At 37.9% G+C, this 27399-nt stretch overlaps 1 protein-coding gene across 2 annotated transcripts; it reads right to left on the bottom strand.

Annotated features, from left to right (window-relative positions):
• Positions 1 to 3611: 3611 nt before the first annotated feature.
• On the bottom strand, positions 3612 to 26316 carry slc30a5 (solute carrier family 30 member 5). 2 transcript variants are annotated; one of them, XM_059358087.1, is made up of 16 exons: positions 25983 to 26316; positions 24424 to 24546; positions 24200 to 24266; positions 22887 to 22972; positions 21272 to 21359; positions 18214 to 18301; positions 17001 to 17077; positions 15571 to 15741; positions 14372 to 14660; positions 12299 to 12507; positions 9799 to 9956; positions 8886 to 9015; positions 8011 to 8287; positions 6510 to 6736; positions 5127 to 5255; positions 3612 to 3879 (listed from the first exon to the last, which is right to left on the bottom strand). In XM_059358087.1, the coding sequence occupies exons 1-16, from the start codon at positions 26051 to 26053 to the stop codon at positions 3709 to 3711; spliced, it is 2361 nt and encodes a 786-aa protein (XP_059214070.1). In that variant the 5' UTR covers positions 26054 to 26316; the 3' UTR covers positions 3612 to 3708. The 2 variants fall into 2 exon arrangements, with proteins under 2 accessions (XP_059214070.1, XP_059214071.1); XM_059358088.1 differs by lacking the exons at positions 24424 to 24546; positions 25983 to 26316 and adding an exon at positions 24354 to 24360.
• Positions 26317 to 27399: the final 1083 nt, after the last annotated feature.

Here is a 27399-nt window from a genome sequence, read left to right as displayed (position 1 = left end):
CTAACTAACCAACTATCCAACCTACCGAACTAACCAACCAACCAACCAACCAACCAACCAACCAACCAACCAACCTACCAACTAACTAACCAACTATCCAACCTACCAACTAACCAACCAACCAACCAACCAACCAACCAACCAACCAACCAACCTACCAACTAACTAACAAACTAACCAACCAACCAACTAACTAACCAACTATCCAACCAACCACCAACCAACCAACCAACCAACCAACCAACCAACTAACCAACTAACCAACCAACCAACCAACCAACCAACCTACCAACTAACCAACTAACCAACCAACCAACCAACCAACCAACCAACCAACCAAATAACCAACCAACCAACTAACCAACCTACCAACAAACCAACCAACCAACCAACTAACCAACCAACCAACTAACCAAATAACCAACCAACCAACCAACCAACCAACCAACTAAGCAACTAGGCAACCAACCAACCAACCAACCAACCAACCAACCACCAACCAACCAACCAACCAACCAACCAACCACCAACCAACCAACCAACCAACCAACCAACCAACCTACCAACCAACCAACCAACCAACCTACCAACTAACTAACCAACTATCCAACCTACCAACTAACCAACTAACCAACTAACCAACCAACCAACCAACCAACCTACCAACTAACTAACCAACTATCCAACCTACCAACTAACCAACCAACCAACCAACCAACCAACCAACCAACCTACCAACTAACTAACTAACCAACTAACCAACCAACCAACCAACTAACTAACCAACTATCCAACCAACCACCAACCAACCAACCAACCAACCAACCAACCAACCAACCAACCAACCAACTAACTAACCAACTAACCAACTATCCAACCTACCAACTAACCAACCAACCTACCAACTAACTAACCAACTAACCAACCAACCAACTAACTAACCAACTATCCAACCAACCAACCAACCAACCAACCAACCAACCAACCAACCAACCAACCACCAACCACCCAACCAACCATTGGTGGATGTTTCAGTAAAGGATCTGAGTGCTTCTTGTAGCTGTTAGATAAAATGTGTTTTATTTCAGAGTGTTGAAGCGAGTGTTTCTGTGTTTCTGTGTTTCAGATTGTGTTTGAAGCCACCAGGGGTTCGTCAGTACGGAGTGACATCGCCATCGATGACATCATCTTGGAAGGCGGAGCTTGCCCAGGTAAACCAGCTACAGGATTTAAGATTTTACAGCTAAAGATTAAACATCCAAGAAAAAAAAACTTGCACAGGAAATGATGTGATTTCTCATTGGTTCCTGTAGAAACGGAGCTCGGGGCCGGTGTGGGAACCTCCAACGAGATCGAGTAGAAAAAAAACAAGCAAGAAGAAATGAGCTGCGTAGGATGCATGAACCCCTTTTTTATTTTTGCACCTTACAGACGCCTGAAACCTGCAAGTCAACCTGAACACAGAGGACTGAGGGTCAAAGGAAACTTCATGTAGTTCTGTTTCTGTTTTCATGGAGCAACATATCAGCTGTGTCATAGTCAGCACTTCTCTCAGTGGAGCAGAGAAACAAACCAGCTGTTATTTAATGACTGAAGCAGGAAAGTTTCAGCATTTAATCTACACAACAGGCCAAAAGTTATGAAGCAGCTTAAATGTTGTGTTCTCAACGTCTTCTTATAAAACCAGTGTGTATTCTGTGTGTTTCTGGATGTGTTTACTACATGATCAGACTTTACCTTTATTGAATTAAACCATTTTCCTCCATTGACCTTTAGGGAAACATTGATGTTATCAGACCATTGGTGAATAAATGTTACCAACAGAAAAGAAGGGCTTAAACAAAAAAAGTCAAAAACAAATCACAGTTTGCATTATCCACTTTAGCTCTTTTTGGAGACAAAAATGACCAAAAAAGACACAAAATGACCAAAAGAAGACACAAAATGACCAAAAGAGACACATATTGACCCAAAAAAAGACATAAAATGACCAGAAAAGATGGAAAGTGACCACAAAAAGATGCAAAATGACACAAAAAAGACACAAAATGACACAAAAAAGACACAAAATGACAAAAAAGACACTACATGACAAAAAAATACACTAATTGACAAAAAAAACACAAACTTTTGGAGACAAAAATCCCAATAAATCTCAACTGTTCATATCTCTGACCAACTAGCACAGAAATGGATCAAAGTGAAGCAGCTGAGTAAAGAAACAAGAGTTCAGATTTATACATTAAGGAAAGAAGGAAACACAAAGTCTAAAGACCTGATAATTAGAGTCAACATGTGTTCTAATAAGTGACTCTTTATAGAATAATCATGTTTATTTTGTTTACCAATGAAACTATGATCTTTTTGTCCAGTTCTGATCTTGTTTCTAACTTCTGGCCTGTCGTTCAGATATCCAAACGTTGTATTTTAGACGTGGAGGCGGTTTGTATTTGCCTCATAACTCTGCATTGTAACCATGTTTATCTTTGTTCTAATAAAGAGACTTTGCTCCCTCAGCCATAATCCTGTAACACAGTTTAGTTTAAAGCCTCAATTTGGCCCTGTACCATACAAGTATATGGGCATTTTTTTCAGGTATAAAGTTAGAGACTTGGACTTGTTGCATGTCGTTGGTTCGACCTCATCAAGTCAAGCCGATCAAGTGTTAGTACAAACTAGAGCTGCAACAATTATTCTATTAATGGATCAATAATCCATTATTAAATTAATCATCAACTATTTTGATCATCCAATCATTGGTTTGATCAGTTTTTTAAAGACAATAAGTCCAAATTCTCTGATTTCAGCTTCTTCAATGTGAATATTTCTGGTTTCTTTGTTCCTTTATGACAATAAACTGAATATCTCTTTGGTTTGTGGACAAAACAAGAGATTTGAGGACAAAATCTGGTGGTTTGGAAACACTCATTGATATTTTTATACATTTTATTCACCAAACAACTAATCCATTAATCGTTTAAATAATCTACAGATTAATGGATGAAGAAAATAATCGTTAGTTGCAGCACTAGTACAAATACTTCTATTAAAATATTCAAAATATATATTAAAGTAGAATTAAAAATTGATTTTTGCAGAAGTTCTGTGCACTATCAATAAAACATGATTGATTTTAACCACTTTTATGCCTGCAAAAAAACACAAAATTGAAATTCAGCAGCCTGAAATGTGTTGCCTTGTGCCCAGTAGCAAACCTGAAATAACCTTCATGGTCTATAGAAACCACGGAGGAAGTTTCATGCTTTAGTCATAAAACCTTCATATAAATGAGCTGATCTGCTCCACTACAACAGAGTGTTTAACTGTGTTTCTTCACATTTATATGCATTAGATTAATGCTCATTGCTCAAATAAAGCCAGAAGATTATCCAACGTTGTTTTTGTTTGACTTTGTACCGATAATCGCTGAAGTCAAAAGCTGTTTTTTCTGACACGTTAGGACAGAAATATCAAACACACAGTAATGCTAATAAGCATCTTGAAAGGACTTACAAGGGCCTTATTACTTGTTCATTAATGGTTATTACAAGGACCTTAATATAAAGCGTTACCCAACACACTAAAGACTAAAGGCAGCGGACACAAAGATAAAACCAATATATTCAGATTTATTTAAAGCACATACATACAGATACTGTACATCTCAATGAAAAAGAGTAAAGTCTCATTGGGTCCTACGGGAGCGGGTCACATGATGCAGGTGCCGTCCTTCAGGTACTTGATGGACTCCATCTGCTGCGTCATGGCCAGCACCTCCTGGAAGCCGGTGCTGAGGCCAGACATGTGCTGGAAGTACGCCTCCTTCTCCACCTGCACCGACAGGTTGTTGACGCCGGCGTCCTTCAGCACCGCCGTCACCTAGCAACCACACACACACACACATTAAAACACACCTGGACATGAACGTTTAATGTGAGTTTTATATGAATGGCACTTTACCGTGTTGTGTGTGGAAGGTCCCTTTAATTACTTTTTTGGTCATTTTGTGTCTTTAAAAAAAAAAATTGTGCCTTTATAATTTTGTATCTTTTTTGGTAATTTTGTGTCTTTTTTTGTAATTTTGTGTCTTTTTTTTTGTAATTTTGTGTCTTTTTGGTCATTTTCTGTCTTTTTTTTAGTAATTTTGTGTCTTTTTTTTGTAATTTTGTGTCTTTTTGGTAATTTTGTGTCTTTTTTTTTAGTAATTTTGTGTCTTTTTGGTAATTTTCTGTCTTTTTTTAGTAATTTTGTGTCTTTTTTTAGTAATTTTGTGTCTTTTTTTAGTAATTTTGTGTCTTTTTGGTAATTTTCCGTCTTTTTTTTAGTAATTTTGTGTCTTTTTTTGTAATTTTGTGTCTTTTTTTAGTAATTTTGTGTCTTTCATTAGTAATTTTGAGTCTTTTTGGTAATTTTGTGTCTTTTTTTTGTAATTTTGTGTCTTTTTGGTAATTTTCTGTCTTTTTTTAGTAATTTTGTGTCTTTTTTTTAGTAATTTTGTGTCTTTTTTTAGTAATTTTGTGTCTTTTTGGTAATTTTCTGTCTTTTTTTTAGTAATTTTGTGTCTTTTTTTGTAATTTTGTGTCTTTTTTTAGTAATTTTGAGTCTTTTTTGGTAATTTTGTGTCTTTTTTTGTAATTTTGTGTCTTATTTTGGTAATTTGTGACTTTTTTTGGTCATTTTGTGTCTTTTTTGTAATTTTGTGTCTTACTTTGGTAATTTGTGACTGTTTTTGGTCATTTTGTGTCTTTTTTTTTAGTAATTTTGTGTCTTTTTTTTTAGTAATTTTGTGTCTTTTTTGGTCATTTTGATCCTGCCTCCAGCGGCCCCCAGGTCATTAGAGTTTGAGTCTCCTGGTCCAGGTCATTAATGGAAACCTTATGTCACTATGGCAACAAGTAGGAGTGTTGATAATATCATCATATGCATTTTTTCCCCTCATAAACAGAATATAGCGGTATATTGTGAACAGCCCTAGAGGACTCATTACAGCCGACGGTGGAAAACTAAATACAGCCTGTTGTTACTGCCTGAACACTGAGCTGCACTGATGTTTCTGATGTTCCTGATGTTTCTGAGGGGATCAGCTGCTGGTGTGTGTGTGTGTGTGTGTGTGTGTGTGTGTGGACCTGCTGTACGATCCTCTGCTCCACCACGTCAGACATGATCTGGAGGTGGATGGTCCCGGCCACCATGTTGGCTGAATGCCTCCAGAAGTGAGGGTCTCTGTAGGACAACACGCCTTCGATCTTCTCCACCTGAAACATGAACACCAGCACAACTTCAGCTCCGCCCACAACAACAGCTTCATGTTGCCACGGCAACTGGTCCCACTCAATACTGGAGGAGGAGGGGACAAAAACACTGAGAAGTTTCTCTGATTGGACAAAACTATTCTGGACTGGATTTAATTCTGTGGACACAAAATACAGTTAAACAGTTAATTTACTATATATATATATATATATATATATATATATATATATAATATATATATTAATACTCACCATATCACACAATGATTAAAATCAATATTTGTTTCATAGTTTCACAGCTGCATTCTTTCTAGTGGCCAGTAGGGGGCGACTCCACTAGTTGCTAAAATAAGTTGGATTGTATAGAAGTCTATGAGAAAATGACCCTTCTTCTCACTTAGTTGACAGATTAAACATCAGGTTAGTTTTCACAGTAATCTTCATGTTTAAATGTGTTTTGTGTTTAAATAACTTTGATAAATTAAACTCAGTAATTTAAGCTAGCAGGGCTGGATACAGTGAGATAGTTTAATCAACCCTCTCGTATTTCTGTCTGTTTTATAATTGTTATTGCAACTCTGAGTTTACAAACCGCAGCTTTATCCCACTCAATCATTTTAAATGTAAACTGAGACATACCTGTTAGAGGCGTTCACTGACTCCATGTAGCCGGTCGACTAGACGGCCAGGCTTTAACTAGTTTACTTCATGTGTTTTCTGTGTTTGCCTGTTTGTTCTAAAGCACTTTGTGTTTTTTTCCCCGTGAAAAACGCTTTAAAAATAAAGTTTACTTACTTAATTCTCAGCAAATTGTCTTTTTCATGTGTCTGTTAGCAACAGAACAGATGCTTCAATTTGATAATGTAAAAATTAGAAAAAAACTTTACTCTTGAGTATCAGCAATAATAAAAATAACCATTTAGGGGTTCTGACTTTTTGTAAAGGAGAATAAAGGTTCTTGTACGTTTTATTTAAGGCTCTTATTTTGACACCTTGTCTTCTTGTAAATTATGTGGTGGATTCTGTTAACACACTGTGCTCTTATTTTGAAAGTTGCATGTGTTTAGCGAGAGGGAGTCATTGTAGCTTTTTATGATTAAAACAACTTTAACCAGTACATCAAGAATAGGAACGTTGCCAACATCATGATGAGCATTTCATTAACCATAAAAGAACAGATTCTAAAGAGTCAGAACAGTGAAACCACTATGTTCCACAACCTGCAGGAACTTTGTCCTGGTAAATGTTGCTGCTGACCTTCTCCAGCGCGGTGTTCAGGTCCTTCTCGTTCTCCGGAGGGATCCGGAGGAGGAGCACCTCGCAGGCGTCCTTCAGCAGGGGGATGACGCTGAGGAAGATGAGCGTGGCGATGAAGAGCGAGCAGATGGGGTCAGCGATCAACCAGCCGAACTGACGGATGAGGATGGTGGAGATGATGACGCCCACGCTGCCCAACGTGTCCGCCAGGACGTGGAGGAACACTCCTGGAGGAGAAAACATCAGGAAGTTATCAATCAATCAATCAATCAATCAATCAATCAATCAATCTATCTATCTATCTATCTATCTATCTATCTATCTATCTATCTATCTATCAATCTATCAATCAATCAATCAATCAATCAATCTATCTATCTATCTTTATTTCTATAGCACTTTGTAATTTGTAAAGTGCTTCACATAAAAAAGGAAAATAATAATAATAACTACAAAATTTCCCCTGGGGAAATTCCCAAAGGGCCACGGGGGCTACTGCCGGTGTGTGTACACTATGATGAGATTCTTCAGAGATTTATAACTATGCCCTTTAACCTCAAAGTGTGTGTGTGTGTGTGTGTGTGTGTGTGTGTGTGTGTGTATCTGTAACTGTAATCACATCAAAGATCAAAGGCAATCAGATCAAAGCAATCAACAGAATTAACTGACACCTGTTCCAGCACAGTGACAGCAGAGGTGGACAGACTGGAATTTCTGGCCTCGAACAGAAAGCATTTTTGGCAAAACCATAATACCTATCATTGGTCCGACTTCACTTTGAGCGTCCTGAGTTCTTCCTGAACGTCTACATATGTTTTTTTAAAGAAAAATGAAAAAATAGCTTTGTTAGAGCGATCTAAAAAAACTGTTACATCTCCCTTGTTCAGAAATCTTCCTGCGTTTTTAATATGGGAGCCAATGAGGCTGTTGGTGCGTGTTGGTGGATCATCTGTGCGTCCTACGCCCAAACTATAACTCTGACAGCTTTACCAGAGGATTGTGAGGGAGAAGACTAATTTTCCTACGTTTCTATGTATAAATTATTTCTGTAGAGTGGAATTTGCGGCCTGGAGCGCAGTTTTCAAATTAATTTTTTGACAGTTTTTTCTCTACATACACAAGACTTGTGTCTACTGTTTAAAGTTTAAATGGAGTCTCTAGGTGAAATTATGCCGGAGAAGTAGACGTTTAAAAATCTACAATTATTGTTCTTTTTCGCTCATTTTTTGTCGGCCGTCCCATTCATTTCAATGCTGGTCCCTACAGATATTGCTGTATGGGACCAGCGGTATGAAGACGACTATAGCGGAGGGAGCTCAGATATAACAGCTGTAAGCTCTCAAATACTTCATTTCATTTCTATCTGCTACAGAGGCTGAAAAATCTATTATTTAGTAGGAAGAGTTGACACTTCTGTTGAATTTACAGAAAAACTTAGTTGGCAGTTTTTACAGCCGTTTTAGGCCTGAATGGGTTAAAGTGCATCAAGGTAAACACAAACCTCTCATGTTAGCGTTCATGCCTCCGCCACCAGAGCCGTGGGAGTGTCCGTGTCCGCCGTGTCCATGTCCGCCGCCGTGTCCGTGGCTGCCGTGTCCGCCGTGTCCGTGTCCGCCGTGGGAGTGGCCGTGGCCTCCGTGGCCGTGCTCGCTGTGGGAGTGGCCGTGGTGCGAGTGGGCGTGGTCGTGTGACGAGCAGCTCTTGCTGCCGTGGGAGTGGGCGTGGCTGAACGCACAGATTCCCACCAGGTTGACCAGTAAACCTCCCACGGACACCGGCTGCAGGAGACAAACAGCAGCACGGTTTAAAAACTGACGATGTCAGAGAGAGACCGCCGATAACTGATCTAAAGGAAGCTTTACTACCTGACTGGAACTTTATATTCTTTAATATTTTTTACATTTCTGATCTTCTGACCTCGTTTAGTAGTAGAGAATAGAATAAGGTCCCAATGTAGCCTCATGAACCATTGTCTTTATTTTCTGAGTCCACTAGATGGCGCTCTCAACAAAGAGCTGAAAGTTCACTCAACTACCATAACTTGAGCCTGTTTCCTTAAATCAAGAGCGCCATCTAGTGGACTCGGAAGATAAAGAAAATGGGACATCACTGGTTAAAAGGTAACAAGGGGTAATGCAGGCCATTTTTCCACAATGCAAAACTTTTACATTGAAAATAATACATATGACTGAAATGAAACTCTAGTTGAAGTGTGTAATGTGGGAAAATATAAATATCTTTGTGTTAGCAGATAAAATCAATACTGTAAAAAGGTAAAAACATGCCCAGAACAAAGTAAATAGATGTTACTAAAGTGCATCAACAGGCTGGAGCTAAAGTCCATTCAGATAGAAGCTTTAACATGAAGCTACTCACCGTCAGCATGTCTGTGTTGATGTTGGGAGGATCCAACACCCGGGTCACCGACTCCACGAACACAAAGAAGGCGATGACCATCAGGAACAGGCCGTTGATGAATCCAGAGAGGATTTCCACACGACCATACCTGCAAAAAAAAAAGAGTTCATTTTTAAAAGGGGCGTGACGAGATTAAACTCGACTATATTTCTCGTCGCATGAAAAGGGTCTCAGGTCTCGCGAGATCTGTGAGTTATCCAAACTTCTATTTGTGGCCTGTGGGGGCAGTAAAATGAAGAGAAGAAGAGGAGGAGAAGCAGAAAGTAGCCAGAATGACGTCGCAGGGGCCGGAGGCTCTTCTTAACGAGCCGCGGGGGCCGGAGGCTCGTTAAGAAGAGTAAGAACGAGTCGAAGCGGCTCAGTCCTCCTGCAGCAGTCTCTCCCAGCTGCAGAGCTGCAGGGGATGTTGAACCCTTAGCGTCCAGTCTGCAAATTGCTAACAGGCTAACAGTTAGCTCTGTAGCAGTACAGTGTGTATGTGCTAACAGGCTAACAGTTAGCTCTGTAGCAGTACAGTGTGTATGTGCTAACAGGCTAACAGTTAGCTCTGTAGCAGTACAGTGTGTATGTGCTAACAGGCTAACAGTTAGCTCTGTAGCAGTACAGTGTGTATGTGCTAACAGGCTAACAGTTAGCTCTGTAGCAGTACAGTGTGTATGTGCTAACAGGCTAACAGTTAGCTCTGTAGCAGTACAGTGTGTATGTGCTAACAGGCTAACAGTTAGCTCTGTAGCAGTACAGTGTGTATGTGCTAACAGGCTAACAGTTAGCTCTGTAGCAGTACAGTGTGTATGTGCTAACAGGCTAACAGTTAGCTCTGTAGCAGTACAGTGTGTATGTGCTAACAGGCTAACAGCTAGCTCTGTTTTACCCGTAGGAGAAGATCCTGGTGGCCTTCCAGCGAGTCATGAGGGCGGCGAACAGCCCGAGGACCAGAGCGGAGCAGTCGAACAGCATGTGGAAGCCGTCAGAGATCAGACCCAGACTGTTGGTCCACACGCCGTAGAACAGCTCCACGAAGGTGAACGCCTGAACACGCAGAGGGAAATAATAACTCAAAATAACTCAAACCAACTATTCACATCCATCACAAGTTCAAAAAAGTCCTGAAAAGTTAGCTGAATTGTCAATTACATCTTAAAAATAAATTAGAATTGTTATATTAAAGCTGTCTCTGCACTCCCGGAGGGTTTCATTTTAATAACATCTGATCATATCTTTTGTTGGAAACAGTCAAATTTAAATATGTAGAATACTAAAATATCAGATTATTACATCATGTGCACCTTGTAGAATCTAAAGTTTTCCTTGGTGGAAAGTTGGAAATATCGTTTTCCAACTAAAATCCGTTTAGTCAGTTTTAATGGAACTCTGGTGATTAAATCCTTGTTACAGTTCGTTTCTCACTTTGTTCCTTAGAGCAGTAGTTCTCAACCTTTTTGAGTCGCGACCCCCAATTTAACATGCATGTTGTCCGTGACCCCCGCTCACTGAACAGAATCTCACACACACAGTTCAGATCACCCAAAACAGAAACAAAATGACCAAAAAAAGGAAACATAATGACCAAATAAGACACAAAATGACTTAAAAAAGGCACAAAATGACCAAAAAAAGGCACAAAATGACCAAAAAAGGCACAAAATGACTTTAAAAAAAACCCACAAAATGACCAAAAAAGACATTAAGTGACCAAAAACACATTAACACATGAACACTTTAACACAGTGGAGACAGAGCTGACTTCCAAAATGATTTGGCGACCCCCAGAAATCATCTCACGACCCCAATTGGGGTCCCGACCCCAAGGTTGAGAATAGCTGCCTTAGACAATTTTTTTTTTTTTTAAATATTGTTATAACCTATTTTGTTATTTGTTTTTCTTATATTATCCTATATTGTGATTGTTTTTGGAGCAACCTGGAACCAGAATTTCCCTCGGGATTAATAAAGTTCTATCTTATCTTACTTTATTTCTTTAGGTGTCTAAAATGCATTTAGCTGCAGTACATTGTTCAGCTTTGTGTCAGTTCTCCTGAAGGTAATATATGAATATAATAATATAATAAAAGTACCTCATATAACATCACCTCAAAAAACTTAAACTTTCTTTTAAAGCTTCTATTTTTGTCATGACTAATAATATGTCCTGTGCTTTCTGTTGTTTTGTATTTTATTAACAATGCTCTTATTTTGAAATTAGAAATCCATAAACTTCCATGGCAAAAGTATTTTTTATTTATATACATTTATATATTTTTACTGCTAATGTGTTTTAGTAAACCACTGCTACATACACTACCGGTCAAAAGTTTTAGAACAGCCCAATTTTTCCAGATTTTTATTGAAATTCAAGCAGTTCAAGTCAAATGAACAGCTTGAAAGGGTCCAAAGGTAAGTGGTGAACTGCCAGAGGTAAATAAAAAAAGGTAAGCTTAACCAAAACTGGAAAAAAATGTACATTTCAGAATTATACAAGTAGGCCTTTTTCAGGGAACAAGAAATGGGTTAACAACTTCACTCTATGGAGTCTTGGGCTATTTTGTCCATTTTTGAATTCTTTTCATGTCTTTGTAAGTCATTTTGTGTCTTTTTTTGGTCATTTTGTGTCTTTTTTTAGTCATTTTGTGTCTTTTTTGTGTCATTTTGTGTCTTTTTTGTGTCATTTTGTGTCTTTTTTGTGTCATTTTGTGTCTTTTTTTGTCATTTTGTGTCTTTTTTGTGTCATTTGGTGTCTTTTTTTAGTCATTTGGTGTCTTTTTTGTGTCATTTTGTGTCTTTTTTGTGTCATTTTGTGTCTTTTGGTGTCTTTTTTTAGTCATTTGGTGTCTTTTTTGTGTCATTTTGTGTCTTTTTTGTGTCATTTTGTGTCTTTTGGTGTCTTTTTTTAGTCATTTGGTGTCTTTTTTTGTCATTTTGTGTCTTTTTTGGGTCATTTTGTGTCTTTTTTTAGTAATTTTGTGTCTTTTGGTGTCTTTTTTTAGTCATTTGTGTCTTTTTTGGGTCATTTTGTGTCTTTTTTTTGTCATTTTGTGTCTTTTTTGTGTCATTTTGTGTCTTTTTTGTGTCTTTTTTTGGTCATTTTGTGTCTTTTTTTAGTCCTTTAGTCCAACATAAAATGTGATTTTGAATCTTTTTTTTACTTTCAAAACACTATCATGCTCAATAAAGAATTTTAAATGTTGCAAATGTGCATTCATTTCAGAGTTAAACTGCTTCATTTTCAATTAAATTCTGGAAAAGTTGGTGTGTTCTAAAACTTTTGACCAGTAGTGTATATTTCTATATATTTTACTGCTCATGTGTTTTAGTAAACCACTAATGGTAGATGTTTGACTTGATAGTGGTGGTGGTTGAGTCTCTGCTGGTACCAGGTTGAGACACAGGAAGTAGAAGATCTGCCTGGAGTCGTACTCCTCCAGGATCTGTTTCAGGGAGTCTTTGATGAAGCGAGGCAGCGACTGGGACGTGTGCTGCAGAGCGTCTCCCATGAAGTTATAGAGAGGAGTCCCTTCAGGAGAATAACCCACCAGGGTCCCCTTCTGGCCTCTCTTTGATGGAGAAGACAGAATACTGGAGGCTGCAGAGAGGAAACACACATCACACTGAGAAACCAACACTAGACACCAGGAGACTCACCGGATCAGGCTGGGACACAGAGAAAGGTTTTATATTTCAGATTCTAAGATTCTTTACTGGTTTATAAATATCTTCATGGTCTTAGTCCAGCCTGTTTATCTGATTGACTTCTAGATTTAATCATCTTAATTTAATAAATCTTGTCAAGGTAAATTATCTGTCCATGCAGCAAGATCATTTCCCTCAGATTTACTGTTTGATCTGGTTTTAGACCTTTAGATTTACTGTTTGATCTGGTTTTAGACCTTTAGATTTACTGTTTGATCTGGTTTTAGACCTTTAGATTTACTGTTTGATCTGGTTTTAGACCTTTAGATTTACTGTTTGATCTGGTTTTAGACCTTTAGATTTACTGTTTGATCTGGTTTTAGACCTTTAGATTTACTGTTTGATCTGGTTTTAGACCTTTAGATTTACTGTTTGATCTGGTTTTAGACCTTTAGATTTACTGTTTAACTGGTTTTAGACCTTTAGATTTACTGTTTATCTGGTTTTAGACCTTTAGATTTACTGTTTGATCTGGTTTTAGACCTTTAGATTTACTGTTTAACTGGTTTTAGACCTTTAGATTTACTGTTTGATCTGGTTTTAGACCTTTAGATTTACTGTTTGATCTGGTTTAGACCTTTAGATTTACTGTTTGATCTGTTTTTAGACCTTTAGATTTACTGTTTGATCTGGTTTTAGACCTTTAGATTTACTGTTTGATCTGGTTTTAGACCTTTAGATTTACTGTTTGATCTGGTTTTAGACCTTTAGATTTACTGTTTGATCTGGTTTTAGACCTTTAGATTTACTGTTTGATCTGGTTTTAGACCTTTAGATTTACTGTTTGATCTGGTTTTAGACCTTTAGATTTACTGTTTGATCTGGTTTTAGACCTTTAGATTTACTGTTTGATCTGGTTTTAGACCTTTAGATTTACTGTTTGATCTGGTTTTAGACCTTTAGATTTACTGTTTGATCTGGTTTTAGACCTTTAGATTTACTGTTTGATCTGGTTTTAGACCTTTAGATTTACTGTTTGATCTGGTTTTAGACCTTTAGATTTACTGTTTGATCTGGTTTTAGACCTTTAGATTTACTGTTTGATCTGGTTTTAGACCTTTAGATTTACTGTTTGATCTGGTTTTAGACCTTTAGATTTACTGTTTGATCTGGTTTTAGACCTTTAGATTTACTGTTTGATCTGGTTTTAGACCTTTAGATTTACTGTTTAACTGGTTTTAGACCTTTAGATTTACTGTTTATCTGGTTTTAGACCTTTAGATTTACTGTTTGATCTGGTTTTAGACCTTTAGATTTACTGTTTAACTGGTTTTAGACCTTTAGATTTACTGTTTGATCTGGTTTTAGACCTTTAGATTTACTGTTTGATCTGGTTTTAGACCTTTAGATTTACTGTTTGATCTGGTTTTAGACCTTTAGATTTACTGTTTGATCTGGTTTTAGACCTTTAGATTTACTGTTTGATCTGGTTTTAGACCTTTAGATTTACTGTTTGATCTGGTTTTAGACCTTTAGATTTACTGTTTGATCTGGTTTTAGACCTTTAGATTCACTGTTTGATCTGGTTTTAGACCTTTAGACTTACTGTTTGATCTGGTTTTAGACCTTTAGATTCACTGTTTGATCTGGTTTTAGACCTTTAGATTTACTGTTTGATCTGGTTTTTAGTTATAGTTTTCCTTCTTACAGTGCAGAGAAACTGGATTTAATCAGTGGAATCCATCTCGTGGACTCAGAAGATAAAGAAACTGGTTCATGAAGCTTCTGGGCCATCACTACATTAGCCAGTGACTGACCCATGATGAAGAAGACGGCGCTGACCAGGACTCCCCCCGACAGGACGTGTTCGGTGCTAGCCCGTTGGGGCGGTTTGCTCATGGAGCGGAGCTGGTCGGTCAGCGGGTGGGTCCAGAAGTTGGCGAGCAGCAGAGCGCTGAGGAAGAGCGCCACGGCGCCGTAGCGGGCGCACCGCGGCGTCTCCATCTTGGTGTTGCAGACGGCCTCCACGTAGAACTCCAGGATCATCACGGAGAAGATGATCATCCCGAACGGCAGGATGAGAGCCGACCACGAGTCCACTTTACTCTGGAGGAGAGACGGGAACAGTCAGAGGCAGGGCTGGAACATTACGGCCAGAAGATCATCTCCAGTATTATGATCAATACTGTAATCACCAGTATCAATCAGGATTATTCATCGTGTTAGGGAAAACATCTGTATTTTTATTGCACTACTTTTAAACAAACAACAGGAACAGTTTTTAGTTTGACAACAAAGTATCCAGTCAGACTGAACTGATAATAAACATGTTGGACGACAACAACTGCAGCTTTTTATCATCAAACACAAACAACAACAAGCTGAACTCATAAACATAAACACATTCTGAATCACACATAAACAAGACTAACTCTGCAGCAATAGCTTTTGTCTTTTTTTGTAATTTTGTCTTTTTTGTAATTTTGTGTCTTTTTTGTCATTTTGTGTTTTTTGTAATTTTGTCTTTTTTTGTAATTTTGTGTCTTTTTGTGTCTTTTTTGTCATTTTATCTTTTTTTTCCATTTTGTGTCTTTTTTGTCATTTTGTCTTTTTTTGTCATTTTGTGTCTTTTTTGTCATTTTGTGTCTTTTTTGTAATTTTGTGTCTTTTTTTTGTCATTTTGTTTTTTTGGGTCATTTTGTGTCTTTTTTGTCATTTTGTGTCTTTTTGAACAAAATTTTAGTGTCTCTGTGTGTGTTGACGTCTCTCTAAAAGGACTTTGTGTGTCTGTAGTGTCTGTGTGTTGTGTGTCTGTAGTGTCTGTGTGTTGTGTGTCTGTAGTGTCTGTGTGTTGTGTGTCTGTAGTGTCTGTGTGTTGTGTGTCTGTGTGTTGTGTGTCTGTGGTGTCTGTGTGTTGTGTGTCTGTAGTGTCTGTGTGTTGTGTGTCTGTGGTGTCTGTGTGTTGTGTGTCTGTAGTGTCTGTGTGTTGTGTGTCTGTAGTGTCTGTGGTACTGACGTCTGTGGTGGCGGAGAGCACTAGGACCCAGGGCAGCAGCACGGCAGCAGACACCAGGTTGTCCAGGGCGTAGAGACGTTTGGCTCCGCCCAGCTCCACCGACAGCTTCCTGGACGCCGTGTGGAAGCCCACCTTCAGACACAGGGACGCCACCAGCAGCACCACCCCCCCCTGGTGGAGGACACAGGAAGTACAGGTGGAGGAAACAGGAAGTACAGGTGGAGGAAACAGGAAGTACAGGTGGAGGACACAGGAAGTACAGGTGGAGGAAACAGGAAGTACAGGTGGAGGACACAGGAAGTACAGGGGGAGGAAACAGGAAGTACAGGGGGAGGAAACAGGAAGTACAGGTGGAGGAAACAGGAAGTACAGGTGGAGGAAACAGGAAGTACAGGGGGAGGAAACAGGAAGTACAGGTGGAGGAAACAGGAAGTACAGGGGGAGGAAACAGGAAGTACAGGTGGAGGAAACAGGAAGTACAGGGGGAGGAAACAGGAAGTACAGGTGGAGGAAACAGGAAGTACAGGGGGAGGAAACAGGAAGTACAGGTGGAGGAAACAGGAAGTACAGGGGGAGGAAACAGGAAGTACAGGGGGAGGAAACAGGAAGTACAGGGGGAGGAAACAGGAAGTACAGGGGGAGGAAACAGGAAGTACAGGTGGAGGAAACAGGAAACACATCAACACATCAACCAGGACAGGTCACTCTGCTGCTGGAGGCAGCTAGACATGATGCTCTAATGCAGTAGTTCTCAACCTTTTTGAGTCGCGACCCCCAATTTAACATGCATGTTGTCCGTGACCCCCACTCACTGAATTTCACACTCACAGTTCAGATCACCCAAAAAAGAAACAAAATTACCAAAAAAAGACACAAAATGACTAAATTGACCACAAAATGATCAAAAAAAGGCACAAAAATGACCAAAAAAGACACAAAATAACCAAAAAAGACACAAAATGACAAAAAAAACCCACAAAATGACCAAAAAAAAGACATTAAATGACCAAAAAGACTAAAACACATGAACACATGAACACTTTAATACAGTGGAGACAGAGCTGAATTCCAAAATGATTTGGCGACCCCCAGAAATCATCTCACGACCCCAATTGGGGTCCCGACCCCAAGGTTGAGAATAGCTGGAGTAGAGGAAGACTAGCGAACAGAAGCTAACGGGGATCCTTTAATAAAACATAAAACTATAGAACCAAATATAAAGCACCACATCATGAGGTGCATAGTAAGACAATCATAATACAGAACAAGATGAGTAGAACATTTAAATAATCAGAGCTAAACAAGGACAAGGACATGTGCTGTAATAAATAACGATAAAGATCAATAAAGAACGTTATAACTATAGCTGAGGTGGACTGAATGTGTTATTGAACCTTTTAATGGATGTTAATGATTAGAGTTAAACTGACTTTATGATCTGCGACCCCGAGGAAGGCGATGGCGGTGTACAGGAAGTGAGTCAGAGCGCTGTCATGGTGACCCTCAGCTGGGACAGCCAGTCAGGGAGTAAACAACAACACAAACAACAACAACAAACACAAACAGGGTTGTTCTGGTTCTGGTAGTGAAAACGCTGCATCAGCATCAGTTCTGGAGTCCACAGCGATCAATACCACCTCATTTATTCAACTAGTCTATTCTATATATGATCTATTATTATCAGTTATTATCAGTTTACTGCTTCTCTCTGGTAAACTCAAGACTAAAGGCTCACTTCTTCTTCTTCACTGCTCTAAATCAGAGACGCTTTATCTATTTCAGTTGCTGTTCAATCTGTGTATCATTCGTTCTTTCCACTTTCAACTGGCAATCAAAAATCAAATAATGAAAAATTGACTGGTTATTTATTTATTTTATGTTTTTATTATAACAAAAAAAACGAAAAAAATGTAAATCTGACCGATTAAATATTAAAATCAAATTCACTAAAATTGAAATATGAAAAAACAAGTATTTTTTTCTGTTTTTTGTGTTATAAGAAAAAAAAACAAATAACAAAATAAAGTCAATTTTACATTATTTGATTTTTGATTGCGAGTTGAAAATGGAAAGAAGGAATGAAACCGGATTCTGTTCCACTAATGTTTTTATTCTGTTCCTTCATTTTACAATATCCTGGCTGCACTTTAATCTAAATATATTCATAGATTTATGTATTTAAGCTGCTGTTGCACGACTGTTTATTATACTGTTTTAATAAATAATAACCATGTTGAATGTGCTGTATTTATTCATATTTATAAAGATTTAACCTGAGCCAGAACCAGTGAGAATCATCCCAGTCATGCAGCTGGAGGAGGATATTATTGATTATATATTATTATCAGATCAGAAAGTATCGATACTAAAACGTATCCGGATACGATACTCATTTAAAACAACCTCTAAATATTGTTCTAACTGTTATTGTTTATTGTATTTATTTATTTTTTGCAGCTTGTTGTCATAGTCGCAGTTTATTTTTGCACAAATTTTTGCATTTTCCTTGTTAATAAAAATATTTCTGTTAAGTTTTGTGGTCTTAGTTTTCATCCTGGTGGAATCAGACGGTGTCCAGATGAACATTTTAGTGTGGTGACGACCCTGAGAAGCAGACGGTAAATAAGCAGTCAGAAAGGATACGGTGCTCCGCCATCTTGGCCATGAGGTCATCGTTATCGAAGAGGAGGAGGCAGATGACAGCGATGATGAAGAGAGCAGCTCCTCTCGTCTGGAACAGTCAGAAACAGACAGAAACAGTCAGACACAGACAGAAACAGTCAGACACAGAAAGAAACAAACAGTCAGACACAGACAGAAACAGTCAGACACAGACAGAAACAGTCAGAAACAGTCAGAAACAAACAGTCAGACAGACACAGAAACAGTCAGACACAGAAACAGTCAGAAACAAACAGTCAGACACAGAAACAGTCAGACACAGAAACAGTCAGAAACAAACAGTCAGACACACAAACAGTCAGACAGACACAGAAACAGCCAGAAACAGTCAGAAACAGACAGAAACAGACAGAAACAGACAGAAACAGTCAGAAACAAACAGTCAGACACAGAAACAGTCAGAAACAAACAGTCAGAAACAAACAGTCAGACACAGAAACAGTCAGAAACAAACAGACAGAAACAAACAGTCAGAAACAAACAGAAACAGACAGAAACAGAAAGAAACAGTCAGAAACAAACAGTCAGACACAGAAACAGTCAGACACAGAAACAGTCAGACACAGAAACAGCCAGAAACAGTCAGACACAGTCAGAAACAGTCAGAAACAAACAGTCAGACACAGAAACAGTCAGACACAGAAACAGCCAGAAACAGTCAGACACAGTCAGACACAGTCAGAAACAAACAGTCAGACACAGAAACAGTCAGACACAGAAACAGCCAGAAACAGTCAGACACAGTCAGAAACAGTCAGAAACAAACAGTCAGACACAGAAACAGTCAGACACAGAAACAGTCAGACACAGAAACAGCCAGAAACAGTCAGACACAGTCAGACACAGTCAGAAACAAACAGTCAGACACAGTCAGAAACAGTCAGAAACAAACAGTCAGACAGACACAGAAACAGTCAGACACAGAAACAGCCAGAAACAGTCAGAAACAAACAGTCAGACACAGAAACAGTCAGAAACAGTCAGAAACAGTCAGAAACAAACAGTCAGACAGACACAGAAACAGTCAGACACAGAAACAGCCAGAAACAGTCAGAAACAAACAGTCAGACACAGAAACAGTCAGAAACAAACAGTCAGACACAGAAACAGTCAGAAACAAACAGTCAGACACAGAAACAGTCAGAAACAAACAGTCAGAAACAAACAGTCAGAAACAAACAGTCAGAAACAGAAACATGAACACAGTGAGACCAACAGGTTCTCTCTGCAGTAATAGTTCTGATCTCCATGGAAACAATCACAGAGAGAAGTTGGGAGAACATAAACTGTCTTCTGGACGCAGTCAAACACTGATAAAACCATAAATTGTAAAAAAATAAAAAATAAAATAAGATGAGTTTCTTTGTATGATTTTGATGAAATATCACTATTTAAAGGTTTAGATTTAGATTAAAGGAACCTCGAAGACTTTAAAATCTGATGATCATCTCATTTCTTTTAGTCTCTGGCTGTGATCATTTTTTAAAGAAAACCTGGTTTATAGGGTCCTCAGTGCTCAGACACGTCCTGGAATTATAGTCGTTATAATGAGATATTATTATAGTCGTTATAATGAGATATTATTATAGTCGTTATAATGAGATATTATTATAGCTATATTATTATAGTCGTTATAATGAGATATTATTATAGTCGTTATAATGAGATATTATTATAGTCGTTATAATGAGATATTATTATAGTCGTTATAATGAGATATTATTATAGTCGTTATAATGAGATATTATTATAGTCGTTATAATGAGATATTATTATAGTCGTTATAATGAGATATTATTATAGTCGTTATAATGAGATATTATTATAGTCGTTATAATGAGATATATTATAGTCGTTATAATGAGATATTATTATAGTCGTTATAATGAGATATTATTATAGTCGTTATAATGAGATATTATTGACCAGAACCACTGAGCTGATCTCTGATTAACCTCCTCAGCGTTCAGACTTCTATCAGTCTGATTGTTGCCCTGATATCTCCCCCTGAACACCACCAGCCCTCAATACAAGGCCTGGAGAACCTGATCATGTAATAACTTCCCCATAATGTAATAAAGTGCATTTCCCAATAATGTAATACACTTTTAACCAATAATGTAATAAAAATCTGCACTTGAGTCCATTGAAAATGTAATAAAACCTGATAATGTAATATACTTTTAACCAATAATGTAATAAAGTATAACATTAATGGAGGTTATTACATTATCAAGTTAGGCTTCATTTCACAAGTCCTGATAATGTAATAATTCCCGTATATAGTAATAATGTAACAGCAGACCACCCATTACTGGTTCCAGTGGTGATACTGTGTATCAACTCTAGCTCAGAGCTCTAGCGCCACCAACAGGTCAAAGGTGAATCTTTATTCACTTTTGACCGAATGATTCAACAGCTTCTTGAGATCTAAAGGTGCTTGGTGTTTTACTTTATTACATTACTGGTAAAAAGTCTATTACATTATCAGGTTTTATTACATTTTCAATGGACTCAAGTGCAGATTTTTATTACATTATCGGGTTCTACAAGGACCCTGAACACTGAGAGGCTAAAGGGTTAATAAAGCAGAATATAACAGGTCTAACAGGTCTATTTTATTTTATTTAACCTTTATTTAACCAGGGAATATCCCATTGAGATGAAGAAGCTCTTTTTCTTTAAGGGAGCCCTGGCCAAGAGGCACAAACACAGAATACAGTTACATATTTACAGAACATACAGACCTTAAACACATCATGAGAAACTAGTGCATGTTGTGGAATTGGCCTCAATAACTCTTAGTTTGGATTTAAAAGTGCTCAAAGTAACAAATTCAGTTAATTTCCATTCTTTCTGGAGCATATTCAGCAGAAGGTGCAGAGTAAACTAATGCCCTTTTACCAACTCTGTAGAGCAGAAGGACAGAAAGCAACAATTGATCTAACTGATCTAACAGGTGTAGCAGGTGTAAGAGGTGTAACAGGTGTAAGAGGTGTAGCAGGTGGAGGTGTGGTACCTTGGAGGGTCCTCCTCCGGAGCTGGTGAACAGGACCCCCAGCAGGGCGATGACCACCACGTCACTGTGCTCAAACAGCAGCAACGTCCTGGAAACAGAGAAATACATGAATTAATGAGACCCTGAACACAACACAGAGTCTACAGAGTTAAAACTACACACTGTGGTGCTGGAAGCGTGTCAACCCTTTACAATTCTCTACATTTCTGCTTAAATATGACCTAAAGCAGGGGTGGGCAACAGGAGGCCCGGGGGCCACATACGGCCCTCACCCTCACCTGAAGTGGCCCTCAGTAACTACATGCATCTGAGCATGAAATCTTAAAAGTGCAGAGTAAAAACGCACAAAATGACTTCTTGTAATTAATGCTGGTCTGCTGTTCTTACACTGAAATAAAGAAATCACAGTAAGTGGTTATTTTTTATTAGCTTCAAACCTTTTGTGTTCCTATTAATACTGTTAAACATGCATTAGGGCAGTAGTTCTCAACCTTTTTGAGTTGCGACCCCCAATTTAACATGCATGTTGTCCGTGACCCCCACTCACTGAACACAATCTCACACACACAGTTCAGATCACCCAAAACAGAAACAAAATTACCAAAAAAAGGAAACAAAATGACCAGAAAAGACACAAAATGACCAAAAAAGACACAAAATGACCCAAAAAAGAAACAAAGTTACCAAAATTACCAAAAAAAAACACAAAAAGACCAAAAAAAGGAAACAAAATGACCAGAAAAGACACAAAATGACCAAAAAAGAAACAAAATTACCAAAAAAAGGAAAAAAAATGACCAGAAAAGACACAAAATGACCAAAAAAGAAACAAAATTACAAAAAAAAGGAAAAAAAATGACCAGAAAAGACACAAAAAGACCAAAAAAGAAACAAAATTACCAAAAAAAGGAAACAAAATGACCAAAAAAGACACAAAATGACCCAAAAAAGAAACAAAATTACCAAAAAAAACACACAAAAACACCAAAAAAAGGAAACAAAATGACCAAAAAAGAGACAAATTGACCACAAAAAAGACACAAAATTACCAAAAAAAAAGACATTAAGTGACCAAAAAGACTAAAACACATGAACACTTTAACACAGTGGAGACAGAGCTGACTAACAAAATGATTTGGCGACCCCCAGAAATCATCTCAAGACCCTAATTGGGGTCCCGACCCCAAGGTTGAGAACAGCTGCATTAGAGCATGAAATATGTTCAGTTACTGCCCTGTAAACATGTTTAACATCATATCTGGTTAGTGCTGCTCCTCTATGTGGCCCTGTGGTGGTGAACATGAATAACTGACCTCCTGCAGCATTAAAGAAGCCCATCCCTGATCTAACACATCATCAGATTATCACACAACTACAAGCAGATGAAGAGTTCAACTAATGAGACAAAACCCACCAACATCCCAGTTAAAGCTGGTTTGTACGGAGCAATCCATTTTTTAGGACTTGTGTGAAAATCTGATGCTCATATTTATGCAGAAATATAGAAAAATTCTAAAACGGATCACACACTTTCAAGCAGCGCCGTAAATATTCTCACAGCCAAGAACACAAACTGTTCCTGTACCTTTAACTATGAACAGTGGTGTGGTTTTACCTGAGAGGGCCACACAGAGTCAGGCCGAAGAACCCCAGCAGGGAGACGACACAGCTGAACACCGCATGCTTTACTAACTTTATCCACTGGAAATAAGACAGTTAGGCATCAGCAGCAGCAGGAAAATACATTATACATATATATATACACAGATATAGATACACTACGGGACAGAAGTTAGAAACAAGATCAAATCTGTACACAAAAGATCATCGTTTCATGGTTATATTTTGCAATTTCCCTTGATGTTTTTTAGAATATAGTAATTATATGTATAAGTCCATTTAAATACACTGTAGGTGGATGAAGAATTTAATATTTATCTTTTTCTTGCGGTTCCACCATTTGACATGTTGCCAACCTTTATTAGTCACTGAACCATTAACAGATTCTAACGAGAGGTTTATATTATTACTGAAACACTTTCTGTTAATGTTGCAGCTGCACTAGATAAACTGTCTGGGTCCACAAGGGGGTTCCTATTAACCAGGGGTCTCAAACTGCCGGCCCGCGGGCCAACTGTGGTCCCGTGTTGTGTGTGGAAGGTCCCTTTAATTACTTTTTTGGGTCATTTTGGGTGTTTTTTCTAATAATTTTGTCTTTTTTTTGTAATTTTGTGTCTTTTTTTGTGTAATTTTGTGACTTTTTTCAAGTAATTTTATGACTTTTTTGGTAATTCTGTCTTTTTTTTAGTCATTTTGTTTCTTCTTTAAGTAATTTAGGGTTTTTCTGTCATTTTGTGTCTTTTTTTTGTGTCATTTTATGACTTTTTTAAGTCATTTTATGACTTTTTTCAAGTAATTTTATGACTTTTTTTGGTAATTCTGTGTATTTTTTTTTTAGTCATTTTGTTTCTTCTTTAAGCAATTTAGTTTTTTTCTGTCATTTTGTGCCTTTTTTTTTAGTCATTTTGTGTCTTCTTTTAGTAATTTTGTGTCTTCTTTCTGTCATTGTGATTCTGCCTCCAGCGGCCTCCAGGTAATTAGAGTTTGAGACCCCAGTGAGACACTTTTTCTCTTCCTTTATTTATCTTTTATTTATTTGTTGGTATCTGTTTTATGTTTTTCTGGTGTTTGTATGTTGTGTATTGACTCTTGTGGTTCATGTTTGTTTGTCTGTGATTCTATGTGTGTTGTGACTCTATTGACTGTTGTTGTTGTTGTTGTTGTTTTGGTGATGATCTTAAGGGACAGTTTGACTTAATGTTTGGACTCCAGGAAGAATAGCTATGCTAATGTGCTAACGTGCTAATGGAGACCCAATAAATGAATGAATGAATAAAGAAGGACAGAAAGATGGAGAGACCAGCGGACCTGTCTCTTTGAGACGACTTTCCCAGAGGAGAACGGCTTTTGGAAGAAAAGCAGAACAACAGCACTCCTGAAATGAGAAGCATCCATAAATACAGGAACATCTCTGGGATTATAGAGTTAAATAATAACAAGTAGTGAGTGTAGAAGCACTCACCCTAACTTCAGGAACATCTCTGGGATTATAGAGTTAAATAATAACAAGTAGTGAGTGTAGTAGTACTCACCCTAACTTCAGGATGAAGATGAACTGGACGATGTGAACAACCTTCAGGATGTCATAAGACTCAAAGATCCCCAGAGCCTTCAGGACCTTCGTCAGCACCAGCAGGACCACGTACCGGCTCAGCCTGAGCAGCAGAACAGCTTCATTAGGTCATTATTATTATTATAGGTTTTATTAGTTCATTATTATAGGTTTTATTAGTTCATTATTATAGGTTTTATTAGTTCATTATTATAGGTTTTATTAGTTCATTATTATAGGTTTTATTAGTTCATTATTATAGGTTTTATTAGTTCATCATTATTATAGGTTTTATTAGTAAGTACTAGTAAAGTACTAATACACACTGTGACATGACTCCACTACAGTAAAAGTACTAATACACACTGTGAAATGACTCCACTACAGTAAAAGTACTAATACACACTGTGAAATGACTCCACTACAGTAAAAGTACTAATACACACTGTGAAATGACTCCACTACAGTAAAAGTACTAATACACACTGTGGAATGACTCCACTACAGTAAAAGTACTAATACACACTGTGAAATGACTCCACTACAGTAAAAGTACTAATACACACTGTGAAATGACTCCACTACAGTAAAAGTACTAATACACACTGTGAAATGACTCCACTACAGTAAAAGTACTAATACACACTGTGAAATGACTCCACTACAGTAAAAGTACTAATACACACTGTGAAATGACTCTACTACAGTAGAAGTACTAATACACACTGTGAAATGACTCCACTACAGTAAAAGTACTAATACACACTGTGAAATGACTCCACTACAGTAAAAGTACTAATACACACTGTGAAATGACTCCACTACAGTAAAAGTACTAATACACACTGAAATGACTCCACTACAGTAAAAGTACTAATACACACTGTGAAATGACTCCACTACAGTAAAAGTACTAATACACACTGTGAAATGACTCTACTACAGTAAAAGTACTAATACACACTGTGAAATGACTCCACTACAGTAAAAGTACTAATACACACTGTGAAATGACTCCACTACAGTAGAAGTACTAATACACACTGTGAAATGACTCCACTACAGTAGAAGTACTAATACACACTGTGACATGACTCTACTACAGTAGAAGTACTAATACACACTGTGAAATGACTCCACTACAGTAAAAGTACTAATACACACTGTGAAATGACTCCACTGCAGTAAAAGTACTAATACACACTGTGAAATGACTCCACTGCAGTAAAAGTACTAATACACACTGTGAAATGACTCCACTACAGTAGAAGTAGGGATATTATGGGATGTCTAATAATTGGGGGAAAAGTCATAGTATAATGTTGATTTTTGTCAAAAATGTTAAAAACCTGAAATGCCTAAAAATGCTAAAGAAAAACAAAGATATAACAGTCTGTTGATAGATATTAGAGCATCATGAGTCCAGGAGCGACTTGGACCAGATGCTGAATCAAACAGCTGCTGGGCTGAGTTCATACCGACACCAGGATCAGCTCTGATCAGACTAATATCAGGATGATCGATCACCATTGATCCTACCTGGAGTTGGGGAGCTCCACCAGGCCCAGTTTCCCTCCAGACAGCACGTTGCTGCTGTATTTATCCTCCATCCTCAGAGGCTCCTCAGCATGCTAGCTGTTAGCCTGCTAGCTGTTAGCCTGCTAGCTGTTAGCCTGCTAGCTCAGCCTCCCGGCATGCCACTAACTACCGGCTCTAACTCAGAGGTTCCTCCGGGACCGGGTCCCCGAGGGTCCGACAGCAGCCTGGGGTGTTATAACCAGATATTACTGTGTTAATAACGTCTCTGTGATCTGCAGACAGCAGCGGTTAGAGGCTGACGAGGATCAGACCAGCTGGACAGAAAGCTGCAGCACTTCCGGACACGGTAAACACTCCACGTCACGACAGGCGGGGTTCACGAGGCTCGAGGCTGCGCAGATCAGCGCAGCTTTACGCAGCTTCACGCAGCTCTGCGCAGCTTCACGCAGCTCTGCGCAGCTGCTGGTGGAGGAGTTGAACAACAGCTGTGAAGCTGAAATATTTGGAGAAATGTAATATGTCATGACTTTTTCTTTTTTTTTCCTCCTTCCCTTATAATTTAATTACTTTTATTAATCTGTTTAATTTACATCTGTACTGTCTTATGCACTTCATTCACTTTGTCTCATATTTATTTATTTTCTCATTTAGTGATGCCAGACTTTGTTTGTTCTATCCGACATGAATGTTCTGATTGTAATTGCAACTTTTCGATAAAGTAAACAAAACAAAAAAACAGCTGTGAAGCTGCAGCAGAGGTAGAAGAAGTATTCAGATCCTTTATTTACTGCAGTAAAAGTACTAATACACACTGTGACATGACTCCACTACAGTAAAAGTCCTGCATTCAAAACTTACTGAAATAAAAGTATCAACAGTAAAAGTACTTGTTATGCAGAATGAACCCACTCAGATTGTTTATATATTCTAAATATATATACATTTTTGGTAATTTTGTGTCTTTTATTTTGGTAATTTTGTGTCTTTTTTAAATGTTGTCACTTTTTTGGTAATCTAAATAATTTTTGTACTTTTGTGTCTTCTTTTGAAAATTTTGTCATTTTTTGTGGGGTTTTTTTTTGGTAATTTTAATTATTTTTTGTAATGTTTTATTTTGTGGATTTTTGTGGATTTTTGGAACTTTTATGTTTTTTTAAAGTATCAGCATCAAAATGTACTTAAAGTATTAAAAGTAAAATTACTCTTTATGCAGAATGGACCCACTCAGATTGTTTCTATATTCTAAATATGTCACATGATCAGGACCATCATAGACCCAGAGGGTTAAAACTCTGAACTACTGGAGCAGCAGTGGAAGATATCAGGTTATTAAAGACAGCAGCTGGTTCCTCAGACGGCCACTAGAGGACGCTGTTGTCATGTTTCAATCAGACTCATGAGGAGGAGAAAGTTCAGA

This window comes from Centropristis striata, chromosome 19 (genome assembly GCF_030273125.1).
Source record: "Centropristis striata isolate RG_2023a ecotype Rhode Island chromosome 19, C.striata_1.0, whole genome shotgun sequence".
NCBI classification, from domain to species: Eukaryota; Metazoa; Chordata; class Actinopteri; order Perciformes; family Serranidae; genus Centropristis; species Centropristis striata.
This window is presented reverse-complemented; position numbering and strand designations above follow the sequence as displayed.

What these genes read in the sequence shown, in the direction of transcription:
- slc30a5 (XM_059358087.1), bottom strand. Translation starts at nt 26,053, where the DNA reads ATGGAGGATAAATACAGCAGCAACGTGCTGTCTGGAGGGAAACTGGGC. An exon ending in ACTCTGTGTGGCCCTCTCAG is followed by an intron (nt 21,360 to 22,886) that starts GTAAAACCACAC and finishes CTCTGTTTCCAG; the next exon opens with GACGTTGCTGCTGTTTGAGC. An exon ending in CGCCGTCTTCTTCATCATGG is followed by an intron (nt 12,508 to 14,371) that starts GTCAGTCACTGG and finishes TCCTCTCTGCAG; the next exon opens with CCTCCAGTATTCTGTCTTCT.